Below are 24,787 nucleotides of genomic sequence, written 5' to 3'. Positions count from 1 at the left end.
GGGAAGGGAAGGGAAGGGAAGGGAAGGGAAGGGAAGGGAAGGGAAGGGAAGGGAAGGGAAGGGAAGGGAAGGGAAGGGAAGGAAGGGAAGGGAAGGGAAGGGAAGGGAAGGGAAGGGAAGGGACTCTGGGGACTTGTAAACAAACTGGAGCGAGGTGGTCAGAGGCGGGGCTTGTGGGGCGGAGGGGGGAAGGAGGCAGCAGCCCTCCGGGGCACGGAAGCCGGGGCTCAGGTCTCTGCCTCCCCAGGGACGAACTCCCGCCGCGGCTCCTCTCCTCCTCTCCCGTTCGGTCTCCCCGTGCCCCGCAGCCGCGCTCCCTGTCCCCAGCCCGCCGGGGACCGCCCTCCGCCGCCTTCCGGCCCTAGCAGCAGGGTCGGGGCTGCCCGTCGGGGCGCGACGGCGGGGGGGGCAGCGAAGGGCCCGGGAGGGCCGGGAGGGCCACGGGGCCCCGCGCCCTGACACACGTACCATTCACTCAGGTTGGCGGCGGGCAGCGCGGGCGCGGAGGGCTCTGCGTGGGAACACGAGGCGGGGGGTTCCCGGCCGGAGTCCGAGGAGGGGGACACCAAGGAGGGCGTGGAGGACTCGTAGCCGGAGCTCGGAGGAGGGGATTTGCAGTGCACTTTCATGTGTTTTCTCAGGGAGCTGGGGTGGGTGTAGGACTTGTCACAGCCTCTCACTTTGCAGTTGTAGGGTTTGTCGCTGGTGTGGACGTGCGAGTGCTTCTTCCTGTCACTGCTGTTGGCAAAGCGTCTGTCGCAGCCCTCGAATTCGCATTTGAACGGCTTCTCCCCTGCAGGAGGCAACGGGCGAGCACAGCCGTTATTAAGGGGGCTGCGGGGCACCCCTGACCCTGCCTTCCCTCTCTCTGGCCCTAGGCACGGCTCCCCCCCGGGGCTGCTCCCCCCCGGCCCATCCCCGCCGAGCTGCCCCGGCCGCCGCCCCCAGCCCTCCCGGCTGCGCCGCTGGCTCCGCCGCGGGAGCTCCCTGCCCGGCCAGCTCCAAGCCACTCCTTCTCCTGCCCTCCGTGTCGACGTGGGGTTTTGTGAAAAAGACAAAGCCCCGAGATAAGGAAAACTTAGAGGCCAAGTGCTCTGTCCAGGTAAACAATGAGCGCCGTCCCTGCGGGCTCTAGTGTCACGCAGAAGGAGCGGTCAGTGACTTATCCCTGGGAACGTTTCTACGTTAAATACATTTCTCACACTCCCGGAGGTGTAGATGGAAACATACATACACCACCTCGCTAGATCGCATCTCCTTCACTCTTCTCTCACGCTAATTACAATCCCGGGGAAGACCTGCATCCCCCTGGTCTTCCCCGCTGCCCGACTTGCTGATGCCATGCGTTAAAGCCCCAAATGTTGCTAAAAGACAGCGATGGTAGGGGGCAAAACGGTAGGGATTCGGCTGGAGGATGACTAGGCCAGTGCACGGTTCTGTCGGGGGAGTAGGATGCTCTTTCCATTTGAACCTATTCAGTCATGGAAGGAATTGCAATCGGGATTAATTTGTCGGGTAATATGATAGGTGACGTTAAGCATAATAGAAATATAATCGTGTTGCCAGAGTCGTGTGCGAGTTTAACCTCGGATGGCGTGGACAGGGCATGGTACACGATATAGAGGAGGTTTTCAAGGAAACGTGCCACAGACAGCTTCAGGATGCAGTGATGAGTACGTTATTGTCCCTGATAACAGCAAACTGCAACAGCTTGCTTGCCAAGGAGCACGCAGATCCTGCAGCATCCGAGTGTGAAAATAAACTTCTCATCCATCCAAAGCCCAAAAGTATCGGGGAGCAGAGGACACCACAAAATATACAGCCGAACCTTAAAGGTGAAGAGCAAACAAAGCCACTGTGCTCACCATCATGGCGTATATGGTGGAAAGGTCTTTGAACATGTATAAAAGCTTCGAGGTTTTGTGTTCTAATTTGTTGCCCCCCCTCCCCCACCCCCGATCGTCACGATTAAATTTTGGAGGGACGCAGCCCACCTCTCGCTCGGCTCTGAACACGGACACATAAAGGAAGGCATTCCAAATATTTCACATGAATGCATTTTATGCAAGGTGGGTGGGAAAAAGCTCATGGCTTCGCCTTTAAAGTATGTCCTTTCCACTGTAATAATCAATGCCGATCTCTCAAACCGTGCACCGCTAACATTTGCACAGAGGATTGGTAAACACCTGGCATCAGAGAGAAGGGGGGGAGAGGTTAAAAACAAGGTCTCTTAGAAAATGATGCGAGTTGTAACCAAATACTGTCCCTATACACTGGTGTATATGCATAGGCACAATCACAAATATAATCTAATTACAGCTCCACGTAAGGAAACAATTTGACCTTCAGCATCTAAGTTGAGACAACAAATCAAGGATATTAGTGTAGTACAAGCAAGCAGTAAGTTAGGAGACCCCAGGGAAAGCCATCCTCATAAGCACTCCGGCTGTGCAAAGTGAGTTGCATTCAGGTAAAAGCGGGCTGCGGCGCGTTCTCCTTTCTCCTGAGTTGAAAAATGTGAAACTTGGCTTAACCCCGTGAGAGAGCCTCCGAAAAGCCCCTCCGTGCGCTCAGATAGCGACGGGGAAGAGGGCAACGTTTTCGCAGCCGCCTGCTCTGCATTCTCGGAACGCCTCGCTAAAGAGGAGCCAGCCGAGCCGTTTGCAAGTACGCGAGAGATGCTTTTTCAAGTTTCGCGAGAGAGGCTTTTTCTTACGTGGAAATCCCTACCCGCGAGGGAGAGGCCACGTTAAAGCCCGGGCACCGAGGTGCGGCGATGCAGCCACGCAGAAAGTTCCCCGGGCGATGGAAGGAGCGCAGGAGCCCAACCCCGCCATTTTAACCCCACACTTGTAGCTGGTGCCAAAGCGGTCGGTGCAATTCGACTGCGAAACTGGGGCATAATCCCCCGGCTCCGGGAGTGTATTAAGGTATTTACGAACTTCTCCGGGAGGTGGGAGGCCGGCTGTGGCGGCCCCGGGGCTGCGGGCGAGGCGCGGGGGGCGGCCTGGAGGGGGAGGGCTGCGGCCCCCGCCTCGCCCCATTGTTCCCGGCCCTGCTGGAAAGGCGCAAGGGGGGGGGGGGGGGGGGGGGGGCGGTCGCGCCCCCCAGCCCGCTGCCGGCTTCGGGGACGGCCCCGAGCGGGGAGAGCTCGGCCGTCGTCTGCAAGTCTTTCGCCTGCTCCCCGGCCTGGGAGAAATCCGAAGTCATGAATATTTGAGGAGGCAATAATTTTCCTGTTGAATCTAGGACTGTCTTCATGAATAATTTGTAGCGAGTTCTATTAGGGTTTCAGAAACATTTCGCTTTTGACAACTTCTGGGTGTTTAATAGAAACGGTGGAACCATAAAGGCCCTGCAGGAGTTTTCACAATACAGCAATTAATCACCGGGAAAGTTAAAGTGAAAAGTACAGACGCACGGAATTATGTTTAATAAACGCAAGGCTCCGATCTCGGGTTTGCCCTGAACCTGCCTCTCCGATGTAGGTCACTTTCCCCAAGAATTTCACCATTTTCTGCTTCAGAGACTTCAAACAGTGAGGCCGTTAAAGAGCAGTAAAAGTTTGTTTACTTAAGTAAAACACTGTCATTAAGGGATGAGCTCTCCCGGTTAACGGCTGTACCTGTTCTGATCCGCCTAGGAGATGGCTCGGATACAAATTATGTGACCCGGGGATACTCCTTTCTTCTCGAAAAGGGAACCGAGAAGCCAGCAGAGGAACCCAACTTCGCTGTTGCCCCCCCCTCCGCACAGATCAGCTACTCACAGAGCGATGGAAAAATAATTAGGTGACGAGTGATGCTTGTTGTAAAATCTCTGTGCTATGCTTAGACGATAGCGATACGAAATTAGTATATATGTCATGCATATTATACCACGTCGAGTTATAGCATAAAAATGAAACTCCTCGAAGGTCAAACCGCACCGAGCATGGGGGAAGGGGAGTTTTATGAACTGGAGGGCGAAAAAAATCGTTTGGCTGTAAGCAGATCTTACAATAGGATTATGTAGTTCCCCTCGCAGTGCATAAGGCTGTACAGGAGGGGGTGGGAGGTGGAAAACCCTACACTGGAACAGATTACATTTTCCAAAAGGGACTTATTTATCTTCTTCCTCAGATTAAAAAAAAAAAAGAAAAAAAGCCAGCGCTACAGACTACAAACACCGTCTGCTAAACTAATTAATACAACTTCACAAGCTGCTTCTGGAAGTGTGAAAACTTTCTACGTGTAATTTCATTATTTCATTAATTATAAATGCTTTCCTGCCCGGAAGAGTTCAAACATAGTTTTGCGAGATCGTCCAGCGATTTATTTTATTTTCTCTTAGCTAGACTAACAGACATTTCTGACACATGTCCCAATTTCACTTCACATATCTGCAAATGACATTTCAAAACGTACAGGCCGAAACAATACCGGGTTTTCTTCTCCTCTTTTTCCCTCCCGAGAATCAGAACTTGCAACTCTCCGTATCTGCGAATGCACGGAGTCCCCGGCTGGCGATGCTCATTAAAAATGTCAGTGTTATTCAGATCAAACATTTGAAACCTCCTCTGACCAAAACAAAACTGTTGAACGAAAAGGTCGCAGCTGTGTTATTCTCACAATGTTAGAGCAGCGACATCTCAGCGACATCAGTCAAAACTGACTAGACAAGTTGTAACTCTTATTGTTCACATTTAATTTGTGAGCTTACACAATGATTTCATTTTTTTCCCCAACTACTTTAAACTGAAAAAAAAAAAAATCCTCGCCTGCGTGAAGAAACAGAAATTGTAGCTATATCACTCGGTATTTTCACAGATCTACCCACATACACGGTACAGCACTCTCCGCACAAGCAGCAAAAATATGGACAAGAATTCAATAATTCTGAGATTTGTTCTCGCTCACCTCCCCCCCACCCCACTTTTTTTTTTTTTTTATTTCTCCCCCCTCCTTCCAAACGGTAAAGAAGCAAACAAATCTGAGAATTTATTTTCCACAAGTACTTGGCATGCATTCAATAACAACGCAAAGGATACATTAAAACAAAATAAAGCAAAACTGTATGCTGAATAACACACAGAGAGAGTAAAGAGAGCTTTACATACTGACCTGTATGAGTTCTTTTGTGTATTTTGAGATTCTCTGATCTGGCAAACACTTTGCCACAGCCTGGGAAAGGGCAGGGGAAAGGTTTTTCACCTGTGTGGACTCTGATGTGATTTACAAGTTTGTATTTGGCCTTGAAAGGCTTCCCTTCTCTTGGACACTCTTCCCAGAAACATATGTGATTGGACTGCTCGGGTCCTCCAACGTGCTCCACGGTGACATGAGTCACCAGCTCGTGCATTGTGCTGAAAGTTTTCGAGCATAATTTTTTGGGAGTATGGTCCAACTCAATCCACTTACAGATGAGTTCTTGTTTGATGGGCTGCCTCATGTAACGAAAGAAGGCCCCCGGGCCGTGGTGTGGAGCCAGGTTCACGTTCAGATTCATGCCACCGTAGCTATGAAGCGAAGAAGCAGCAAAAGGATCTGTCCTGGAGCCTGGTACTTGAGTGAAATGTTCAGACCTGGTGTACATTTCTCCAGGTAACCCCAGTCTTATCTGTCCGTTTAGATGGCCACCTGGAGCTGCATGGGGAGGCTGCTCATGGAGTCCTGTGAACAGAGAGGGATTCCCAGCTTCTGAGTGGTGGTGCTGGTGGTGACCATGGTGTCCGGGATAGCTACCTGTTGTTGAGACAAACAGTCCGTGGTGAGAACTTGCAGCGGGGTGCTGCTCGGTCAGCCCTGGCATGAGTGGGGCCGGCAAGTCTCTGCATATGAAAAAGTCCCTACCTGCTGCCAGACGCTGGGCTGTGTGAGAGATGGGGTAGGGTACTGCTGGTGACTGCGCCGGGCCAAACGCTCCTGTTTGACTAGAGACCACCCTGGGCTTGGCCTGCCGGATGATGAGGATGATGATGATGGTGGTGGTGGAGCTGGTGGTGGGGCTGAGGGGCAGGGCCGAGCTTAAAGGCCGCGGGGCGATGCTGTGGAGGAGGGCTGAGGAGGAGGATGGTGGCAGTGCCCCATGTGTTCTGGCCCGAGGCGGGACCTCGGCGGCGTGCTCCCCCGGCGGCGTGGGCGCCGTGCGGTGGGGGTGCCCGGCGAAGGCCGGGAAGGCCGGCATGCTCGGAGGGGGGCGGTGGTGGTGCTGAGGGTGAGGAGCTCCCGCCAAGTCTACTAAGCTCAGCGCCGTGCTCCGCCGGGAGGAATGCAGTAGGGTCCATCACTGGGATCCCCAAAGGCATCCATGCTCATTAGCTTCTAACGCTAAAAAGTCACCTGATGGCGGGGAGGAGAGAGAGAAAAGGGGGGAAAACATAAAAAAAAAAAAAAACAAAAACAAACAAACAAAAAAAACTCTTTTTTTTCTCCCCCCCCCCAAAAAAAAAAAAAAAAGTTTTCCCCCCGTCCGCTGCCCCCGCCGGCGGGGCGCACGGGCGGCGGTTTTGCCAGCGGGTGGGCCTGCGCTGGGGGGGCGGCGGGGGGCTCGGCTTTTGGCGGTGGCGGGACGGGGAGGTCCCCCCCGCGGAGCCCGGCCCTCCTCTCGGGGCCGGGCAGCCCCACGCGGTGCGGGACGGAACGAGACGGAGAGGAACGGAACGGAACAGGACAGGGCGCGGGCGGCCGCACGCCGCCTCCGGGCCGCCGCGCCCAGCCCCGGCGGGGCAAACAATCGCCGCGCCCTCCCATTGGCTGCCGCTTGTGTGACGTCACCAATGACAGTCCCGCCGCCGACCGAAAGAGTTAGCGCCCCGGCCCGGGATGGGGGGGGCTGAGCGGCGGGAAGCGGACTGCGCATGCGTCCTCCGCCGGCCTTACCCCCCCCCCCCCCCCCCCCCCCCCGCCCTCCGCCCCCCCCCCCCCGCCCTCCGCCCCGCCCCCGCCCCGCCCCTGGCGGGCAGCACGGCACGGCACGGGGCCGCAGCCCTTCTCGGGGCTGGGGTCGAAACCGGGGGCTACCTCCGTTCCCCGCCATCGGACATGGGCCCGGTTCCCCCGGGGCTGCCTCCGTCGGGGGAACAAAGCCGCGGCGGGCGGGGGGAGGCCGTGAGGGAGCGCCCCGGCTGCTCCCCATTCGTATCCCGGCCTCCGCCTTTGTTGGCCGGGGGCGCCCTGCCCGTCGGGTCTCTCCCCGGAGGGCCACGGCACTCGCGAACAGGCGGGCGGGGGTCGAGGGCAGGCGGCGAGGGGCAGGGCGCGGGACTGCACAAAGGGCTCGGGGACCTCCCGCCGCCGGCTGCTGGCAGGTTGTAGGGTTATTAGCGGGCTGGCTGCCGGGGCGATGCGAGAAACCGGCATGCCCAGGCTGAAATCGGAGGGTTTAACCCAGAAGAGGGAGTCTCTCTCCCTTCTCGGCTCGCTCTCTAGCACTTGCAGGGGACTTCCACGTAATATCCCCATCCTTGGCTCGAGGAAAAACCATCGCGATACGTTCGTGAACACCTCGCTGCTGATGCTCCTCACCTGGAGGAGCGAGCGTGGTCTGTGGGATTTGCGTTGTTAATGATGAAAGTGCGGGTAGGGGCTTCAGGCGGCTTCACGGGGAGGCCTTGTAGGTTTAGAAAAAGCTTAGGGCTTCCTCCCAGAAGAAAGTTCCTACTTAAGTTTTTAAGAAGGGGGTTGTGAACATTTAAAAAAAAAAACAAAAAAACAAAAAACAAAAAACAAAAAACAAACAAACAAACAAAAAAACAACAACTAAAAAAAAAACAATGAAACTTGGGAAAAGACGGAAGAAAGAAGGCTTCCGCTTCGAGAAAGAAAAACAAAACTGTAAATATCTGCCCACAGCATTACCCCAGAGCTTGGGTCCTGACATAGAGGTGACTCCACCAATAAACGCTGGGTGGCACAAAATAGAGCAGCAATTAGTTCTCTAACCGTCGGAAAACTCCCAGCATTTGGGTCCACCACCTTACTGGTACCTTCCCAAGGGATGCTCCCTCTCACACACACCAGGTGAAGCTCCCCGCCCAGAAGTCTGGCGGTTTCCAGAAATTTCCAGAAAATTTTAACAGTATCGGCGATCGATCGGCTTTATGACAAGTAGCAAAGCAAGAAAACGCCCGGCATTCTCAGCCCACCTACTCTCATAACAGAAGCTACGAGCAAACGATAGGAAATCATAAGATTAAAGCCTACGACATACATAATCGCACAGGGGACGTTTTATCACAGTTCCTTATACTGTGGCTGGCTGCAGTTAGGTATTTTGTCTCTGGTTGGCTTTCACCCTATTTTTCCTGTAACACAAAGCTAATATTTAGGTAGCTAGCTGTAGATACATCCTCATGTACATCTTTCTGAGTGGAGATGATGAAAAGTGGTAAATGATGCAATTAGCTCTCTATCCTTACATAACATGTTTACGCAGGCATTTTACACCACACACCATCCTCACAATAACTTAACTTTCAAGTCTACTTGCTCTACAGAATGGATTTGACAGTCCTATTCATGACCATCTCAACAGGAGTGCACGGAAGAGACAAACGTTAGTAAATATGAATCTGTTACTTACAAGTGTACTGAGAGTATGCATTCCTAATAAAGCTGCTTTCCTCCTACCTACTTAAAACCCTTCATCTCTACATACTTGTTATCCACCGATTCTGACACTTCCCAGTCAAGGGAGGAAGCATCTGGAACAGTTTATAAATTATATATATATATATGTTATTACCGCTTTTACCCTGCGCTCCCTGAAAATATTGCAATGCTTTCTCGCCAGACACTAATGGCTCTCGGCTCGTCCCTCATTCCGGGCATCCTCCCACTCCCGTTTGTGGACAGGGAGCGAGCCCCCGGTTCGGGGGTCCCTCCCCGGCAGATGAAGGTGCTGGGTGCCCTCCTCGGCGGGGGCTCCACGCGTGGGAAGGGGCGCGGGGCGGGCGGGGGCCGCCACTTGGTGGCGGGGAGGCGGGGAGACGGCGAGAGGAGGGGAGCGGGGGCCGAAGCCAGCCGGGCTGCAGGCAGCTTAGCTCGCAGGACATTGGGAGAAGTTGCCTGCCTGTTTACGCGGCCCTTTGGCAGCTCCAGCTCGTCCGGCTGCCACTCGAGGAGTGACCGAGGTCTCCCGCTTGTTGGCAGCGATCTGAGCCGTATTGGACCAGATAAGCCAGGCTCTCGGTACATTCTCAAATGTGTTAACATCAACCTGTTCAGGGCCAAGATTTTCTTTTTTAAAGTTTCTTTTCCAACCCACCTGCTTACGGTAAGGGCATCCCCTTCGGGACTCCCCTGGGACTCCTGAGCTGGACGAGCTGAGCTTTTCCAGGCAGAAAGCAAGAACGCTCAAATAGCAAAGCAAAAACATCCTGAGCTAAAGCTGCTACTCAGACACCAGGGCAGGTCAGGTGCTAGTGTACACTCAGAGGAACCATGGTGCTCTCTTTGCTGCCTGACCCAGGGGAAATCAACGTGTGTAGATGGGCAGCTCGGTGCCCAGTACAATTTTGCTAGTAGCTGTGACCCCGATCGCAGCCCCCGGCCCCAAATCCCGCCTGTGCTGGGGGGTCTGCTTTAGAAAGGTGACAAGTGGCAGGGATGAGCACCCGGATTTCCTCCTGTAAGATGAGTCTCAGGCACCTTTCCTGCTTTCTCCCCCTTCCCTGCGGGACCCAGGGCTCCGACTGGCCCCAGCCCTGTAGCTCCTGCCCACACCTCGGATCCATCCTGCCCGCACCCCTACCATACAACCTGCACCTGCCGTGGCCTAGGGGACAGAAAAGCAGCCGCACAGCCCCGGGGTTGGGCGCAACCCCAGCTACGCCGAGCTGCTTTACTGACCCACAGCGATTTGCCTTGTGTTTGGTAGACATCTACCCAAGCAGCAAGGCGCTTACCTATATTTCTACCTTGGCTGGAGACAGAGCTTGCTCCCAGTGGTACAAAAGTCCCAGGAAAGTGGGAGCTGCTTGTGTTTGTGCTCCTTGAATTGGGGCCAAAACCCGCTGAGAGGTGCTCAGCGCAAGGGCTGGATCCTGCCCCAGAAAGCGTGGCCGAGAGCAAAAGCTGACCTCCAGTCCCCTGGCTGTGCCCTCCCAGCCCTGCCTCAGCGAACACTTCCCCTCCCCGATGAGCTGCCGGCAACTTTCCAGCCGGTGCCCCGGGCTGGGAGGGGATACCCTGAGACCTCCATACGGAAGCTTCCAGGGGGGTTCATTAGGTTTCAACTTCCGGACGAGAAGAAGGGAATAATACGAAAATCCTAATAGTTACTACTCAAAGAAAGCACAAAAAAAAAAAAAAAAAAAAAAAAAAAGAGGAAGAGAAAGAGAGGACCGAGCAGTCATCCTGCGCTGGTTCCGTAAACATCGAAGTCGCCTTTGAGCGGGAGGCAGCGGCTGGCACAGGGGCCGGGCGCAGGAGCGGAGCCCGAGCCTCTGGCAGCCCCGGCAGAAGGCACTGCTGCCCAGGAGGAGGTGGGTCGGGGAGCCTCTCAGCAAGCTCAGCATCTCCTCGGAGAGAAGGGCACCGACTGGCATGGGATCATCCTCCTCCTTTGTTTCTGTTTCCTCACTCCATCTCCGCTCACGGGGACTTATTTCAGGGTTCCCGACTAAGGGGAATTCAGCCACCAGACAAGCTAGGGGCTGGTGCCTAGGTTTGTCTCTCACTTTTTGTAACCTAGAGCTACCCTACGACAGGCAAATCACATGCTTATTTTAAATAGAATATTTCATTCAGTACCTCAAGATTAAGGTATTCCTGTCAGAGAAGCTGTCAGTCACTAACTACTTAGAAACCACATTGGAGAAGCCTGGTATCCCTGGTAAAGATGATACATATCATGTAAACCCCATCAACAAGATCAAAGTCTTCTTCTTTAATAGGATCCAATACATGTCAAACCTCATTCCAATCAAATCGTCCGTAAATGAATTCAAGATGAATATGTCATAGAATAATGTGACAGTGCAATCACATGGGGTCAGGGGTTGTTGTTTCAATGAGAGAGTCGTCAAATATTAATTCTAGAACCTCCAAATGAGTAGGCATTGAGCAGGATTAGGCAGCTGCTGGTGGGGCGTTGTGTCGCTGATTTGTGTTTATGCAAGTACTAAACTGAAAAAAATATTGTCTCCTTTGAACTGAAAAAAGGACATATTTTAACTTACTTGACTTTTCCAGGATGTTTCTGTAATGTCGTTTTCTTTTCCTCATTACAACGGGAGTCTTGTGCCTCATTTCCTGACTTTGTTCCTGTTTGGGAAGAGGGGTGGAAAGTTAAGAGCAAAAACATTTGTGTGTGTGATGTAAAAAGAGGACGGTGCTATATGGCTCGGGCATCGTTGGTTCGAAAAGAAAAGAAAAGAAAAGAAAAGAAAAGAAAAGAAAAGAAAAGAAAAGAAAAGAAAAGAAAAGAAAAGAAAAGAAAAGAAAAGAAAAGAAAGAAAAGAAAAGAAAAGAAAAGAAAAGAAAAGAAAAGAAAAGAAAAGAAAAGAAAAGAAAAGAAAAGAAAAGAAAAGAAAAGAAAAGAAAAGAAAAGAATCCAACTGTTAAGCAGCGAGGGTGGGGGAGAGACAGGCTTGCTCCGAGAGGAAACTGAAGGCTGTCTCCTCAGCAAACCAGCACATGTTTTACGGAGTCATGAAGCTTCCATGGCTGATTAAGGGAAAAAAAATTATGAAAGGACATATTTTCAATTTCTCCTTTGATCTGACATTCACCTTCTGGCAGGCTGTTGTGAGGCGGGTTTTTATCAACTCGACTATATTGTTTACAGATCCTTCCTTCCAGAAATTAAATTTTGGACTCTCTGCGAGCCTCCAGCACAAGTTGTTGTCTCAGCAAGGATTAGTACAGTACCACCCTAGCACTTCTCCCTGCCTATAATTTTCAGCTTGCTCTTTGCACTCTGCAAGGCAGAGCACTGACACTGCTGCAGGCAAAACTTGGCGCATCTCTCTTTGAGCGGCAGCAATATCCCCGAATGCAGATCGGGGGGTTGATACAATGTCCGAGTCCGAATTTTTGCAGATACCATTGAAATTCTCAGGTATTTTGCACCACAGAAAAGCAGACGAGAATCTGATACATTTTTTTTTTTTTCCTAAGGACATTATTACTACTATTGCAGTTGCTACTATTATTATTGTGACTCCAGGGCTGGGAAATAAAAATCTATACTAACACAAATAATTGATGAGATTAATTATGAAACTTCATCAGAGTATCACAGGCATACTCCATCACAAATAATTTGATGCCCTCAATATTTTCACCGCTGTGATGAAAATTACTGCCGAAATAAAAAGAACTATAGGAAGCCCTTAGGAATTATTTTTACTAGTCGACTTCCATTCATGCTCACAAGTTTATGAAGCCAGAGCAGCAAACAGTGTCCTGCTAGCGAGAGTTTTGCAGGACTTGTGCTTTATTGGCTAGGATGGAAGGCTGGAGGAGTTAGGAGTGCTCAGCTCCTAAGCGTTCGCCAAAAACTTGTTGAAACTGGACAAAAAAAAAAAAAAAAAAAAAAAAAAGGTGCATTTAATATTTCAAATGGCTACCAGATGACAAAAAAGAAAGCAAAATTGTTGTGAATTTGAGAGTAAATATTGGCTAGAACTCTGCCTCGACCTTGCAGCCTCTCTGATCTGCGGAGTGCCTCTGGTGTAGCAGGGGCGCGGAGGGTGCCCAGCGCCCGGGCAGGATGGCCCCGTCCTGCTCCGCAGGCTCCCGGCCGGGCCGAGCCCGGGGACTCTGGTGCGGGGTGCGGGACCCCCGCAGGGCCCAAGCTGGTACCGGCGGGCTCGGGGGCTCCCGTGGAGCAGCCTTTGGTCGGGTGCAGGCGAGACCCGGCCCCCCTTCCCCAGACTAGCGGCCAGAGGTGCGCGGCCCCCCGGCTGCGCGGGGCCGGGAGCGCGCAGCCCCCGGGGGCAGCCCCGGTACCCGGCTCGGCGGCGCTGCCTCGGGGTGCACGACTTGGGCGGAGCGGGCGGCAGGCAGGTGGCGTGTGCCCGGCTGGGCAAGCAACCTGTGCTGCTCGGGGTGACGGGCAGGAGGGAGACCTCGGTGCACAAATTAAATTCCTCGGCACCGGGTGGAGAAAGCCCTGACCCCTTCCCAACGATCGGGCTCCCGGAGAGGGGACAGCAGCACTGCTCGCCTCCGGCCGCGCTGCCTGGTGCTGGGGGCCGTGCCTGACGAAGCGAGGAGACCCCCCGGTGCACGGGGCTGGCACACAAAGCCGGGCTTGGGTCAGAGGTCACCCTGGGTGGCGATGTGGGGGCTTCTCCCCTACCCCAGGCAGCCCTTGGAGCCAGGGTCCCAGCCCCTCCGAGGGTGCTGAGGGAAGCTGGCAGCAGCGCCTAGCTCCTTGGCAGCTCCCCCGGCCCTGCCCGCGAAGGGTGGGAAGGTAGGGGGGGTTGGAGGGGGCCGGCCGGGCTCAGTCCCTCCTGCAGCCGCCTATATAGAAGGGAGAGCGGGGCCGGAGCGCCGGCTCCCCCGGCGTGTCCCCGTGGCACCGGGCACAGCGGTGGGCGAGGCACTGGGCGGGGTGCGCATCCCCCGGGACGCCTCCCCATGGGGCTCGCTATTGTCAGCACCCCGGACCCCACCGGTCCCTCCTGGGCGGCCGCAGAACCCTGCTGGCCCCGCCGCCTGCCCTTCGCCACCGAGCCACCCGCCGTCGGGGCTGCCGAGACCCCGCTTGGGGCCGGGAGCACCCCCGTCCCGCTCCGCGGCCCCCCGCCGCCCGTCGTTGCGCAGTGTGCCGGGCCGGGCCGCCCCTCGGGGCCGGGGGGGGGAGCGGGAGGGAGGGCGTGCAGCCGCCGGAGGGTGCCGATGCCCCCTTCTACGGCTCCAGGGGGCTTCTCCTTCCGCCCGCCCCCGGGAGGGGACGGACGGCCCCACGTGGGCGAGAGGGGCGCCGAGGCACTGCCCCTCGGCACCGCGGGGCTGCTGTCCTCCTCTCCCGGGGTGACCGAACCTCCTCCTGCCCGTGTCCCGCCCCCCCCCTCCTCCCCCCCCCGGGGGCAGGAAGCTATCGCCAAGGTGTCGGGGAAGGCGCTGCGGAAAGCCTTGTGCCCGGGCTGCCAAGGTTCCCCCTCCTCCCAGGCACTTACCCCTTCGACCTGTTGAAGGTTTCTCCTCATTTCTGAACAGGCAAATATTAAATTTGGGACGGAGGCGGGGGGGAGAGGGAGAAGAAAGAAAGAAAGAAAGAAAGAAAGAAAGAAAGAAAGAAAGAAAGAAAGAAAGAAAGAAAGAAAGAAAGAAAGAAAGAAAGAAAGAAAGAAAGAAAGAAAGAAAGAAAGAAAGAAAGAAAGAAAGGAAAGAAGGAAGGAGAAGGAAGGAAGGAAGGAAGGAAGGAAGGAAGGAAGGAAGGAAGGAAGGAAGGAAGGAAGGAAGGAAGGAAGGAAGGAAGGAAGGAAGGAAGGAAGGAAGGAAGGAAGGAAGGAAGGAAGGAAGGAAGGAAGGAAGGAAGGAAAAAACAATACCCTCCCCCCCCCCACCGTAAGAACCCACCACCTCTTTGGCTCTTCCATCGAGGCGGTCATCCTTCATTTCTTCTTTTCTTGCTTTCTGGAAGCAGTTAGAGAATGTATGATGAAGCAGAAATGAGCCGTCAGGATGATATTTTAATGGCTTATATGTCACGTTGGTGCATGTGGCTTTGAACTGGAGCAGCTTTCGTTTCCTGCAGAGAGCGCGCCGCAAATCCCACTTGATAACTTCTACAACCCACAACATTTTTTTTTTTTTTTTACATTCACTCTTACACTGTATATTTAGATACGCTTCCTAAAAGTACCTTCTCGCCTGCCTTCTCCTATATTTTGTACGGACCTGGAATGATCACTGGGTCCCTCACTGCACTTGGAGGCAGCCTAGCACTGGACTACCTAACTTTCAGGATCTCCTAATGCAATCACCCTGAATATTTCACATTTATGCTGCCTACTTTGTCCTTTGCCCAGCTTAATTTTAGAAACATATACAGAGAATAATGTAACGTCCGCCTAAAGACAACAGCCCCACTGAGGCGCGTACGTAGAGCAGGTATACCTGTTGCTATAAACTACTGCAATTCCTCCGAGTGGATTTTGCAGAATAAATGCGAGCGTGTAGATTCAGCCCATCATTATCCTGAAAAGCTGTAAAGCCTCCCAAGATCCAAGGGAAATTACAGAATGCATCTGCTTTGAAAGCGAGCTGCATGCACTGAGCACAGGCAAACTGCATCTGCAGATAAAGTGCAGTGAAGCATTCCTTCAAAGCACATCCAAGTTTATTTGTTGTAGTTTGCTTGTTTGTTTGTTTTCTAGGCAATGGCCATTTTAATGGCTCCTGAAATTATGCAATTCTCAAGCGAGAAGTGCTCGCGCAGTGTCGCTGCTTATCTGATCGCCCAGTACCTGGAAGCTGCGGATTGCTTCCCAGCGCCTTTCAGCTCACAGGATGAGTTTAAAGTTTCTTTGTTTGCCACCCTGAATTTGAGGGGCTCAGATTTAGTTGCGAATAAACCAAGTGAAGGGCTGAACAAAGTCGAAATTGAAGGATTTCGACTCTTAGCGAGCTTTTTTGTGTTTTTGTTACTATAAAATAATTAGACCTAATGAATATGCAGGCGACCGAGTAAATAAATAATTCGCCGGTTTTATATAGGCGTGCACATACATAAGTGTATGTATACATACGTATGCAAACACGTATATATTTTAAAGTTTTGTGAGACCTTTTTTGTCGGTGCCTAAACATCGTTTAAAACATGGTACAAATATTGCTTAGCTTAATTGATTAAGTCACAGAGGTTTTCTGCTTATAAATACCATACTTCTACCTTTCAACAATCATTTTAATATATAGTCAATGGCTCTTTGTGGCGAGAACAAAAAAGAACTATCCGCAGCTTCTCAATAGACTTTGAGCTGGGAAAAGACAGGTTAATCGAGGGTTGCATCTAGAAAACAACCAAGTGTTGTATGTTTGCACTGAATCCAAATGTCTGCATTTTTCTAACTAAATCAAAGGGAGTGTTATTTCTTTTTCTGCTCACTCATCTGAAGGTAAGTAAATTTTCTCTGGCGATCAAAAGCCTGGTCAGCAACAAAGACACCGCCTGCTTTTTCCACTGTCCTGGTGTGGCAAGTTGAGGAATTTCAGTATCTGTGACAAGGGTGACTGATTTGTGAACTAGAAAAGGTTTGAATGTCAGAAAATTTACTTTGCTCTTACCAAGGATTTTAAATATATATATATATATATTTAATAATAAAATAAATAATAATAATAAAAAACTATCTGGGACTTTCATGCAACAGGAAGAGACACAATGTAGGTTTGGAAAATTTACAGTTTTACCTGAATGAAAAAGTTCCCGTAAAAAGAGAGAGCGAGAGAAAGGCAGAACGAGGGAGAAAGGAGAAAGAAAATAACAAAAAAAGAGGCGAAACAACAACAACAAAAGTAGAAAGTTAAGAGTTCTCACCCACCTGCGTTTTGATGGGTGCAGAAAACAAGATTTATTTCAGAAAACTGATGGAAGGACAGAGTCAGCTACCCAGAGAAATCACGCCTGGCGTTTAAAAATCAAATCAAGTGCACCCAACTCTTGGAGAGCTGCAGTTTTAAGCAAGAGGAAAACAACAACATCAAAAGGAGCGAGCCACGACAGGACTCCCCTTTTCAAAGCCTACAAAGTTGCTCAGCGATCTTAGAAATCCTGCCCAGCCGCGACATCCCCTTCACCACCACTACCAGGGACAGAGGGACGGGGATGGAGAGGAACCGGGACAACGATGGAAGATTTTTTTTTTTTTTGCCTTGCACATATACACACAAAAAGATGCGTTGCAAATATTTTCGTAAAAAAAAAAAAAAAAGAAAAAAGTTTTTTTTTTTTTTTTTTAAAGTTGCTACTCCTGGAAGCCCTGCTCGTCCCCGGGGCTGTCAGGGCGCTCACAATACCTGCGATTGATGAGGCGCGGGGGCCAATGGGCAGCGGGAGGCGGCCGTGCGCGCCCCTCGTTGGCGGGGCCGGGGGGAGTTACGCGAGGAAGGGGGAGCCGGCGGCGGCCAATGAGCGGCCACGTCGCCCCGCACGTCGCCCCGCCTCCAGCTCCCATTCATCAAGGGGGGGGGGGCCGGTGTCGTCTTTTCAATTCATTTATCTGCAGGAATGATTGCCGCTATCAGTCTCGCGTTCACCGCCCGGCTGAGGAGGTGAAAGTTTCTCCCCAGGAAGATAAACCGCAAAAGACAATATTGTGCATGATTTGCGCCTTTTTTTTTTTTTTTTTTTTTTTTTTCAGAGTGAGAAAAAAAAAAGGCCCCCAAAAGAAAAAAATCGGGGAGAGTGTGGGGAAGCTCGAAGAGGAGAGAGAAACAATCTCTCAGCCACTTCGCAGCATTCCTATAGCCAAAAAAATCACTGAAGGAAGTTTCTTTTTTTTTTTTTTTTTTTTTTTTTTTTCCTGCCCGCGTTGATTTCTCTCCGTTATTGTTATTTGCGGCCAGTTTATTTTTGAGCCCACCCGACCCCCCCTCCCCACTTAAACCTCCCTGAAAAGTCAAAGCAGACACAGGGAATATTTTTTGGGGCACATTTTTATTATTTGCTACTACGAAGATCTCTTTCCTCCTTTCCCACCAGCCTCTGATTTTTTTTTTTTTCCCCTTCTCCCCCCCCCCCCCCTTTTTTTCCCCCTTCGCTGATGCCGAAGGGGGTGTTTTTGATGTGGTTGCTTTGGTGGTGATCGTCGCTGACTTTCCAAAGAGGGTGTTTTCGCCGCTGCTGCTGCTTCTCTCCGCGTTGTGTGTGTGCGCGCGTGCTTTTTTTTTGGTTGCTGCATCGACGCTGGGAAGATGCTTCTGGATGCTGGACCGCAGTATCCCGCCATAGGAGTCACTACCTTCGGATCGTCTCGCCACCACTCCACGGCCGATGTCACGGACAGAGAAGTGGGGCTGGGGATCAACCCCTTCGCCGACGGCATGGGCGCCTTCAAAATCAACCCCAGCACCCACGAGCTGGCCTCGGCCGGCCAAACCGCCTTCACCTCGCAGGCTCCCGGCTACGCGGCGGCGGCCCTGGGGCACCACCACCACCCGACCCACGTCAGCTCCTACTCCAGCGCAGCGTTCAACTCCACCCGGGACTTTCTGTTCCGCAACCGCGGCTTCGGGGAGGCGGCGGCCGCCAGCGCCCAGCACAGCCTCTTCGCCTCCGCCGCCGGCAGCTTCGCCGGCCCCCACGGACACAGCGATGCCGCGGGACATATACTTTTCCCCGGGCTGCACGAGCAAGCCGCCAGCCACGCTTCGCCCAACGTGGTGAACGGGCAGATGCGCCTGGGCTTCTCCGGAGACATGTACGGCAGACCCGACCAGTACGGCCAGGTCACCAGCCCCCGCTCCGAGCACTATGCCTCGACCCAGCTGCACGGCTACGGCCACATGAACATGAACATGGCAGCCCACCACGGAGCAGGGGCCTTCTTTCGTTACATGAGGCAGCCCATCAAACAGGAACTCATCTGTAAGTGGATTGAACCCGAGCAATTGTCAAACCCTAAAAAGTCCTGCAACAAAACTTTCAGCACGATGCACGAGCTGGTGACTCATGTCACCGTGGAGCACGTTGGAGGACCCGAGCAGTCCAATCACATATGTTTCTGGGAAGAGTGTCCAAGAGAAGGGAAGCCTTTCAAGGCCAAATACAAACTTGTAAATCACATCAGAGTCCACACAGGTGAAAAACCTTTCCCCTGCCCTTTCCCAGGCTGTGGCAAAGTGTTTGCCAGATCAGAGAATCTCAAAATACACAAAAGAACTCATACAGGTACGGTAATCTTCTCTGTAGCTTTTCTGCCTGCGAGTGGAAGCGCCGAGTGCCGGGGCCGGAGCGGGACGCGGGGCCGGGCTGGAGGGGCCGGGGCGCTGCTTTGCTGCGGGTCGGGGCTAGGGGTGCTCCGGGGCCACTCCGGGTTTTTCCCGGAGAGGCAGACTTCGCCGCGAAGCGAACTCGGTCACAGCCACGCCGGCAACAGCAACAAAAAGCGAATTATCCCTGACAAGGCGGAGGGTTAGAAAGGCGATTTGCTGGTGGGATCGGGAGGGCAGGGGAAAAAGAAAAAAAAATCGCAGCGACCTGTCCTGGTAAATTTATATGTTTTAATTAATAGTTCTTCGGCGGTTTGGACCAGGGCGCGATGAGAAATCGTGCAAAAATATTCCAGGCAGCTTATCCGTCTCCCCTCTGCGATCCGGGGAGCTGATAAATATTTAATTCCGAGGACGATTGGAAATACACCGAGGCCAGCGCTGTAGCGTGGCATTGTTTTGCGGGAGGCGGGCGGCGGGATCCCGGCGAACTTTTCCCAGCCGCGGGAGGTGGCGACGCTGCCCTCGGCTCGCAGAGCCCCGCTCCCACCCCCGAGCGCCGAAAGCCAGCATCGCTTTCCCGAGTGGGTTCGCTGAGGGTTTGTGGGGCTGCACTTGCATTGTATTCCCCGGCCGGATAATTTTCGAAATTGAGAGAAAATAGGGAGGAGTGGGCTAGGGTGGGTGGGAGCGTAAAATATCACGAGAATGGGCTATAAAAACGGAAACTAGACGCTGAGGATGGTGTGGAAATGCCAGCATGCCTGCTCTGCGAGCCTTGCAAGGAGGCAGACGTGCCCGGGACTTGGGGCTGCGAATGAAACTCGCCCCTCCGGCCAGAGAGAGAGAGGAAAAGTTGTTTGCCCCCTCCAGGTCCCCGCCCCTGCGGAAAGGGCGCTGAGAGGGGTCAGGAGCGCGGATGGGACAGGGAAGAGAGGAAGGATTTTGAGCTCCGAGCCTTGTTGAACTTAGAAAGTTGCAAGTGTTTGAAATGGAGCCCTGGGCTCCCGTCCGGCGGGGCGATGGGGACAATGAGGGAGCCGGCCGGTCCTGCTTAATCAGATCCGTTTTCCCCCTCCTCCCCTCCCCTTCCCTCTGCAATAGGTGAAAAACCATTTAAGTGTGAATTTGAGGGCTGTGACAGGCGCTTTGCAAACAGCAGCGACCGCAAAAAGCACATGCATGTGCACACTTCCGACAAGCCCTATCTCTGCAAAATGTGTGACAAGTCCTACACGCACCCCAGCTCCCTCAGAAAGCACATGAAGGTAAATGGAGGGAGGGCGCTGCGTGGAAACGTGCGGGGCTCTGGCCCCGCAGGGGCTCGGAACCCCTTCGGGCCTGGCGGGGGCGGCGGGCAGTGGGCACGGCCGCCGGGGGCACCAGGAGCTGCCGGGCCCTGGAGGCACAGCGCGGCCCCGGAGCCCGGCCGACGGCGGGGGGGGGGACCCGGCCTGGAGCCCCGCCCGATAGCTCAAGGCTAGGCCGGGCCTTGTAGCCCCCAGCTCTTGGGGCAGCGTCTTTCGTGGGGAGGGAGGAGGGAGATGCGCGAAACTCCCCCGAGAGCTGCCCGTGAGGCCGGGGGGAGCCCCCGAGGAGCCCCCGAACGGGTGCCCGGGCCCCGGAGCCGTTGCTGGGCGCACAGCCACTGCCGCCGGGGCCTCGGGCAGCCTCCGCTCCTGATTTCTGCCCGATTTTATTTATTTATTTATTTATTATTTTTAATGTTTTTTTTTTTTTTTCCTTTTGCAGGTTCATGAATCGTCCTCGCAGGGGTCCCAGCCTTCTCCCGCCGCCAGCTCAGGCTACGAGTCCTCCACCCCTCCAACCATCGTGTCGCCATCCACAGAAAACCAGACCACCAGTTCCTTATCCCCTTCCTCATCCGCAGTCCACCACACGTCCAGCCACAGCACGCTTACATCAAATTTTAACGAATGGTACGTTTAAAACGCTAAAGCGAAACAATAAGAAATCTCTAACCGAAACAAAACAAAACAAAACAAAAAAAGCCCCAAGCGAGCAAACCAGTACTCTATTTAAAAGACTCCAAAAATAACGAACACTTTGAAATCAGATTTTTTTTTTTTTTAAAAAGGCAAACAAAAACAAAATGCTGCCAGTAGACCCAGGACTGAGTAAAATAAAGACTCTTTTTGTTTGTTTGTTTGTTTTCCTTTCTTTTTTTTTTTTTTTAATTGTCTTTTGTCTTTATTTTTTCTTTCCTTTTTTTTTTTTTTTTTTTTCCCCACTTTCGGACTGTTCCGCTGTGCTCTGAGGCTTGGTAGGCGAAAGGGGTTAGTAGAATGCCTAAAGAAGACAAGGTTACCAGGGCAAATGCCAACCGTTTAAGGCTTTACTGGAAACCACTGATTAGAGCTCTCCAACTGCATGTCTGCTCGGGCAGCGGCCTTCCCCGTCCCCTTGTACATACAGAATTATTAGCTTCGGAAAAAAAAAAAAAAAAAAAAAAAAAAAGGAAACAAAACCCATAAAAAAAGAAAACAGAAATGTACTGTTTGATTTTGTACATAGTTATATCGCCAGTTGACTACGGGGATGTGTGGAGTTGTGGTCTTTGCATATATGTGGGGGGAGGGGAGGGCGGGCGGGAGCGGCGGCGGGTGGGGCGGAGGTGGGGGGGGCCGAGGGAAAAGGTAGAAATTCAACTATTTGTACTGAATGGCAAGAATGTTCTAGTAAATGTGTACCAAAATGTGAATTACTTTGTATTATTACAGTCTAAACGTCGCTCTAACAGAATATTATTGATATTAATGTGCTTTTTTGTATAAAGTGCAACATTTCGTCCCAAAGTCCAGTCTAAGTAGTGCAGTAAAATGTTGTTACACGTCCTGTCAAGAAATTCGTATAGTGAAATCCTGGATCTGCGTGTCAAACTGTTACATTTGTTTATGTAAAATGATATTAAAAAAAAAAAAAAAAAAGATATAAACTATATCTGTCCGTTGCTTTTGGCAAATACAAGAACATAATGTATATAAATCCTAATTTCCATATTTATCCGCATGTAAAGGTCCGGTTATACATGTTACAAGATATTCAATATTTATGGCTAGAAGAATTGGTATGTAAAATTTAGTTTACAGAACTGTTTGGTAACATTTCGTACCTTATTAAAGATTCTTAAATCCCATGATTTGTGGTAGGAATTCTTATTCGCTCAGTCAACCTGCTGCAACTCCAACTAGCTTTAGGATATTAGAATAAAACTGTCCCACTTTTTCACTGCTTTCCATTATGTCATCACTAAAACAGCGAAGGTGATATAAATGTGATAAATGAAAGGATCCCTGCTGGCATTACTATAGTGTGTAATTAGTATTTATATCAAAATTTATGAAACAAATTTTCGGCCGCAGTATAATTTAAATGACCTTTGCAGACATAGAATAACAACCATAAAAATAACAGAAATAGATTGCATATGCTACATAAATATTAATGTGGGGAATTGTTACACGAGAAGTGCTTCACTCCACTCCATGCACTGCCCATGAATCTGCATAGATCGGGTCTCTAAATTAAATTAATTCGGCTAACATATATCAGGAGATTTAAAACAGAGGAGATTTTGGTTGCTATTTTAATTTAAAGCATTTATGACCATAACTAATTCTCAGGCAGTGGATTCATGACTTTCCCTGAGCCCTTTACTCCAAAAAGTACAGCACTGTTTCACGAAGGCCGTTGTTGTTTTTGGGTATATATTTTTTTCCTTTTATTTTTATTATTTTTTTCTTTTTTTTTGCTGATATTCCTTAAAACGTGATGTTAATTTAAATCAATTACTTCTTATGTTATGTTATTATTATTACTATGATCTTGCCAGTGTTAATAGCTTTCTAAAAAATAAATCTAGGGGATAAGAATTATTTTATGTAATTTGATTATCGTTCTATCTCTTTTATTTATTTCTCATTTACTTAAGAAATTCGTTCCATTGGCTGGCGTTGATACAGTAAATTTGTAAATGAGAAGACAATATAAAAAATCTAAATTACTTGTGCTTAATGACTGTAGCAGAACGCCTTTTCTCTAAATCAGATTGTCTTTCTTGCAGTTTAGTTTGATAGATTTGCAAGCTGTACTGCTTCCACTAACTTAGCTACGGTTGTTGGAACTGTTGGGCTTTGTTCCTGGTTGTAGCTTGCATGATCGCCCCATTAAGCAGACAACATATCAACAGACAACACAAATCATGAGGTTGGCTAAAGCTGCGAGTGCTTGTGATATGTCATAGAGTGAATTGCACGGACTGACCTTCCAGTAGACCAAGATGACACTTTAACAGCTTCTTTAAAGAAATATTATGTGTACAGCGAGTCAATAGGCATATTAACCGCTAGTGAGGGGGAGGGGGTGGCGGAGGAAGCGTGGCTGTGTTCATATTCATGCAGCCGCTTCCTAGCTCTGTCTGTAAACCAGACAGAGTGTAGCCCGGCTGTCTTACAGCAAAATCATGCAAGTATTTTGCTTCGTCTAGAACATTTTCGGCCGTCCCTTGGCGATTTTTCGCCGCCCCAAAGCCCCCCTCCGCCGCCCCCCCAAAAAAAAAAACAAACAAAAAAAAAAAAAAAAAAAACAAACTTAGTGCTGCTGGGACGAGCCCTTCTGCTGTCCCCTCGGCATCGCCGTCTGCTCTTTGCAGCACCCGGGGGAAGGCTTCGGTTTAACTTTACTTTCTGCAAAATATTATTATAAGCCCAACATCAGTTTTCAATGAAAAGAGCGCCACCTTGCAGGGTTTGGCGAGACAGGAAAAGTTCGAGACCGGTGGGACCTAGGCAGAAAGTGCTGGTGCTCGAGGAAATGTAAGCCAGTGGGTTTAAAAAAGGCAGGAAAAATTGTCTAACGCGACGAAAACGTTGCTCTTTGCAAAGCTCTCGGGTAAAAAGTCCCGCCTGCGAGACCAGGCAGGAGTTTTTGAAAAATGACCTGAGTTTTGCTAAAAAATAATAATAATAAAAAAAAATCTTAGAGATAGTGAGAACCATCCCACTGTAAAATAAACCAGGAGAGACGTAGTGTGGGCGATGTATTTTAAAGATGCGTTTTGCAGGTTTCTTTGAACTTGTGTAGGGTCCCTAGTGGTCGCTTAGCACAGATTTGTACTTGTGTGTATCTGAGCACTTGGGTAATGAGCATTCTTTTAAACTTTTGGTCTGAGGTTTGCTTGAGCGTCCTACAGCATGAAGGAGCCTTTTACTGTTTTTGCTGCTGCTGTTTTTTTTTGTTTTTTTTTTTTTTTTTTTTTTTTTTTTTAGGTGGGGGGACGGTCGGAGGGGGCAATGATGGTTGCTCGCCGTCCCATATATGTTCTGAATTACCGAGGATCGCTGGGGCTGCAGTTGCTGATGCAGAATTCGAGTCCACGCCAGGCTTGTGCTGCACGCTTGGCTCTGGAGAGTGGAGCAGTGCTTTGAAATCCCCGGCAGAGAGAGGGGTATTTTGCAGGCAGAGAGGTTGCGAGGCGCCTGGCGTCTGTTTCTGCACTACTTCGCTCGCCAGAGCCAACTTTCCTTCAGCAGTTCACTCACCCTGTGCGGATTTCCTCGCGAAGGCTTGCGGGGAGATACATAATCCCCAGCTCTCCAGCCTCGAAGGGCTTCGTTATTTCATTTCTGCCTTTAAAGCCTGGCTCTTGAGATGATGTCGGGGTGCTCTCCTCCTCCGTGGCTCGGTGGCTTTAGAGGCAGGAGAGCTCTCCCCGCGGCAGGCCGTGCCGGCAGCCGGCCGCTCTCCGCGCAGACTGCCGAGGCCCGACGTGCGGAGGCTCCCGCACCCGTGGAAGCTCCCGGCGCCGAGGGGAGCTCCCGGATCGAGGCAGAGCAGCGCAGCAGAAACTCCCGGAAGGGAGCAGGAGGCTTTGTTTGGGGTGCTTGGAGTGTGTTTGC

The 24,787-nt window shown here is 51.4% G+C and overlaps 2 protein-coding genes across 2 annotated transcripts; one reads left to right on the top strand and one right to left on the bottom strand.

Moving 5' to 3' along the window:
- Positions 1-227: 227 nt before the first annotated feature.
- Positions 228-11,237, bottom strand: LOC311212600 (uncharacterized protein; the record flags this gene model as incomplete). Its single annotated transcript, XM_084292095.1, is given in 10 exon segments — positions 228-793; positions 5,103-5,922; positions 5,924-6,037; positions 6,039-6,089; positions 6,091-6,246; positions 6,248-6,280; positions 6,282-6,302; positions 7,002-7,524; positions 8,734-9,334; positions 11,162-11,237. Coding segments are annotated over 10 exon segments (2,955 nt in total). The 5' UTR covers positions 11,232-11,237.
- Positions 11,238-17,852: 6,615 nt separating this feature from the next.
- On the top strand, positions 17,853-20,819 carry LOC311212352 (zinc finger protein ZIC 1; the record flags this gene model as incomplete). The annotated part of the gene is made up of 3 exons (XM_084291659.1): positions 17,853-18,828; positions 19,974-20,137; positions 20,622-20,819. The coding sequence occupies 3 exons, from the start codon at positions 17,853-17,855 to the stop codon at positions 20,817-20,819; spliced, it is 1,338 nt and encodes a 445-aa protein (XP_084147785.1).
- Between the last annotated feature and the right edge of the window lie 3,968 nt (positions 20,820-24,787).

Source organism: Netta rufina (assembly GCF_964035555.1).
Source record: "Netta rufina genome assembly, chromosome: 9".
Classification (NCBI taxonomy): domain Eukaryota; kingdom Metazoa; phylum Chordata; class Aves; order Anseriformes; family Anatidae; genus Netta; species Netta rufina.
This window is presented reverse-complemented; position numbering and strand designations above follow the sequence as displayed.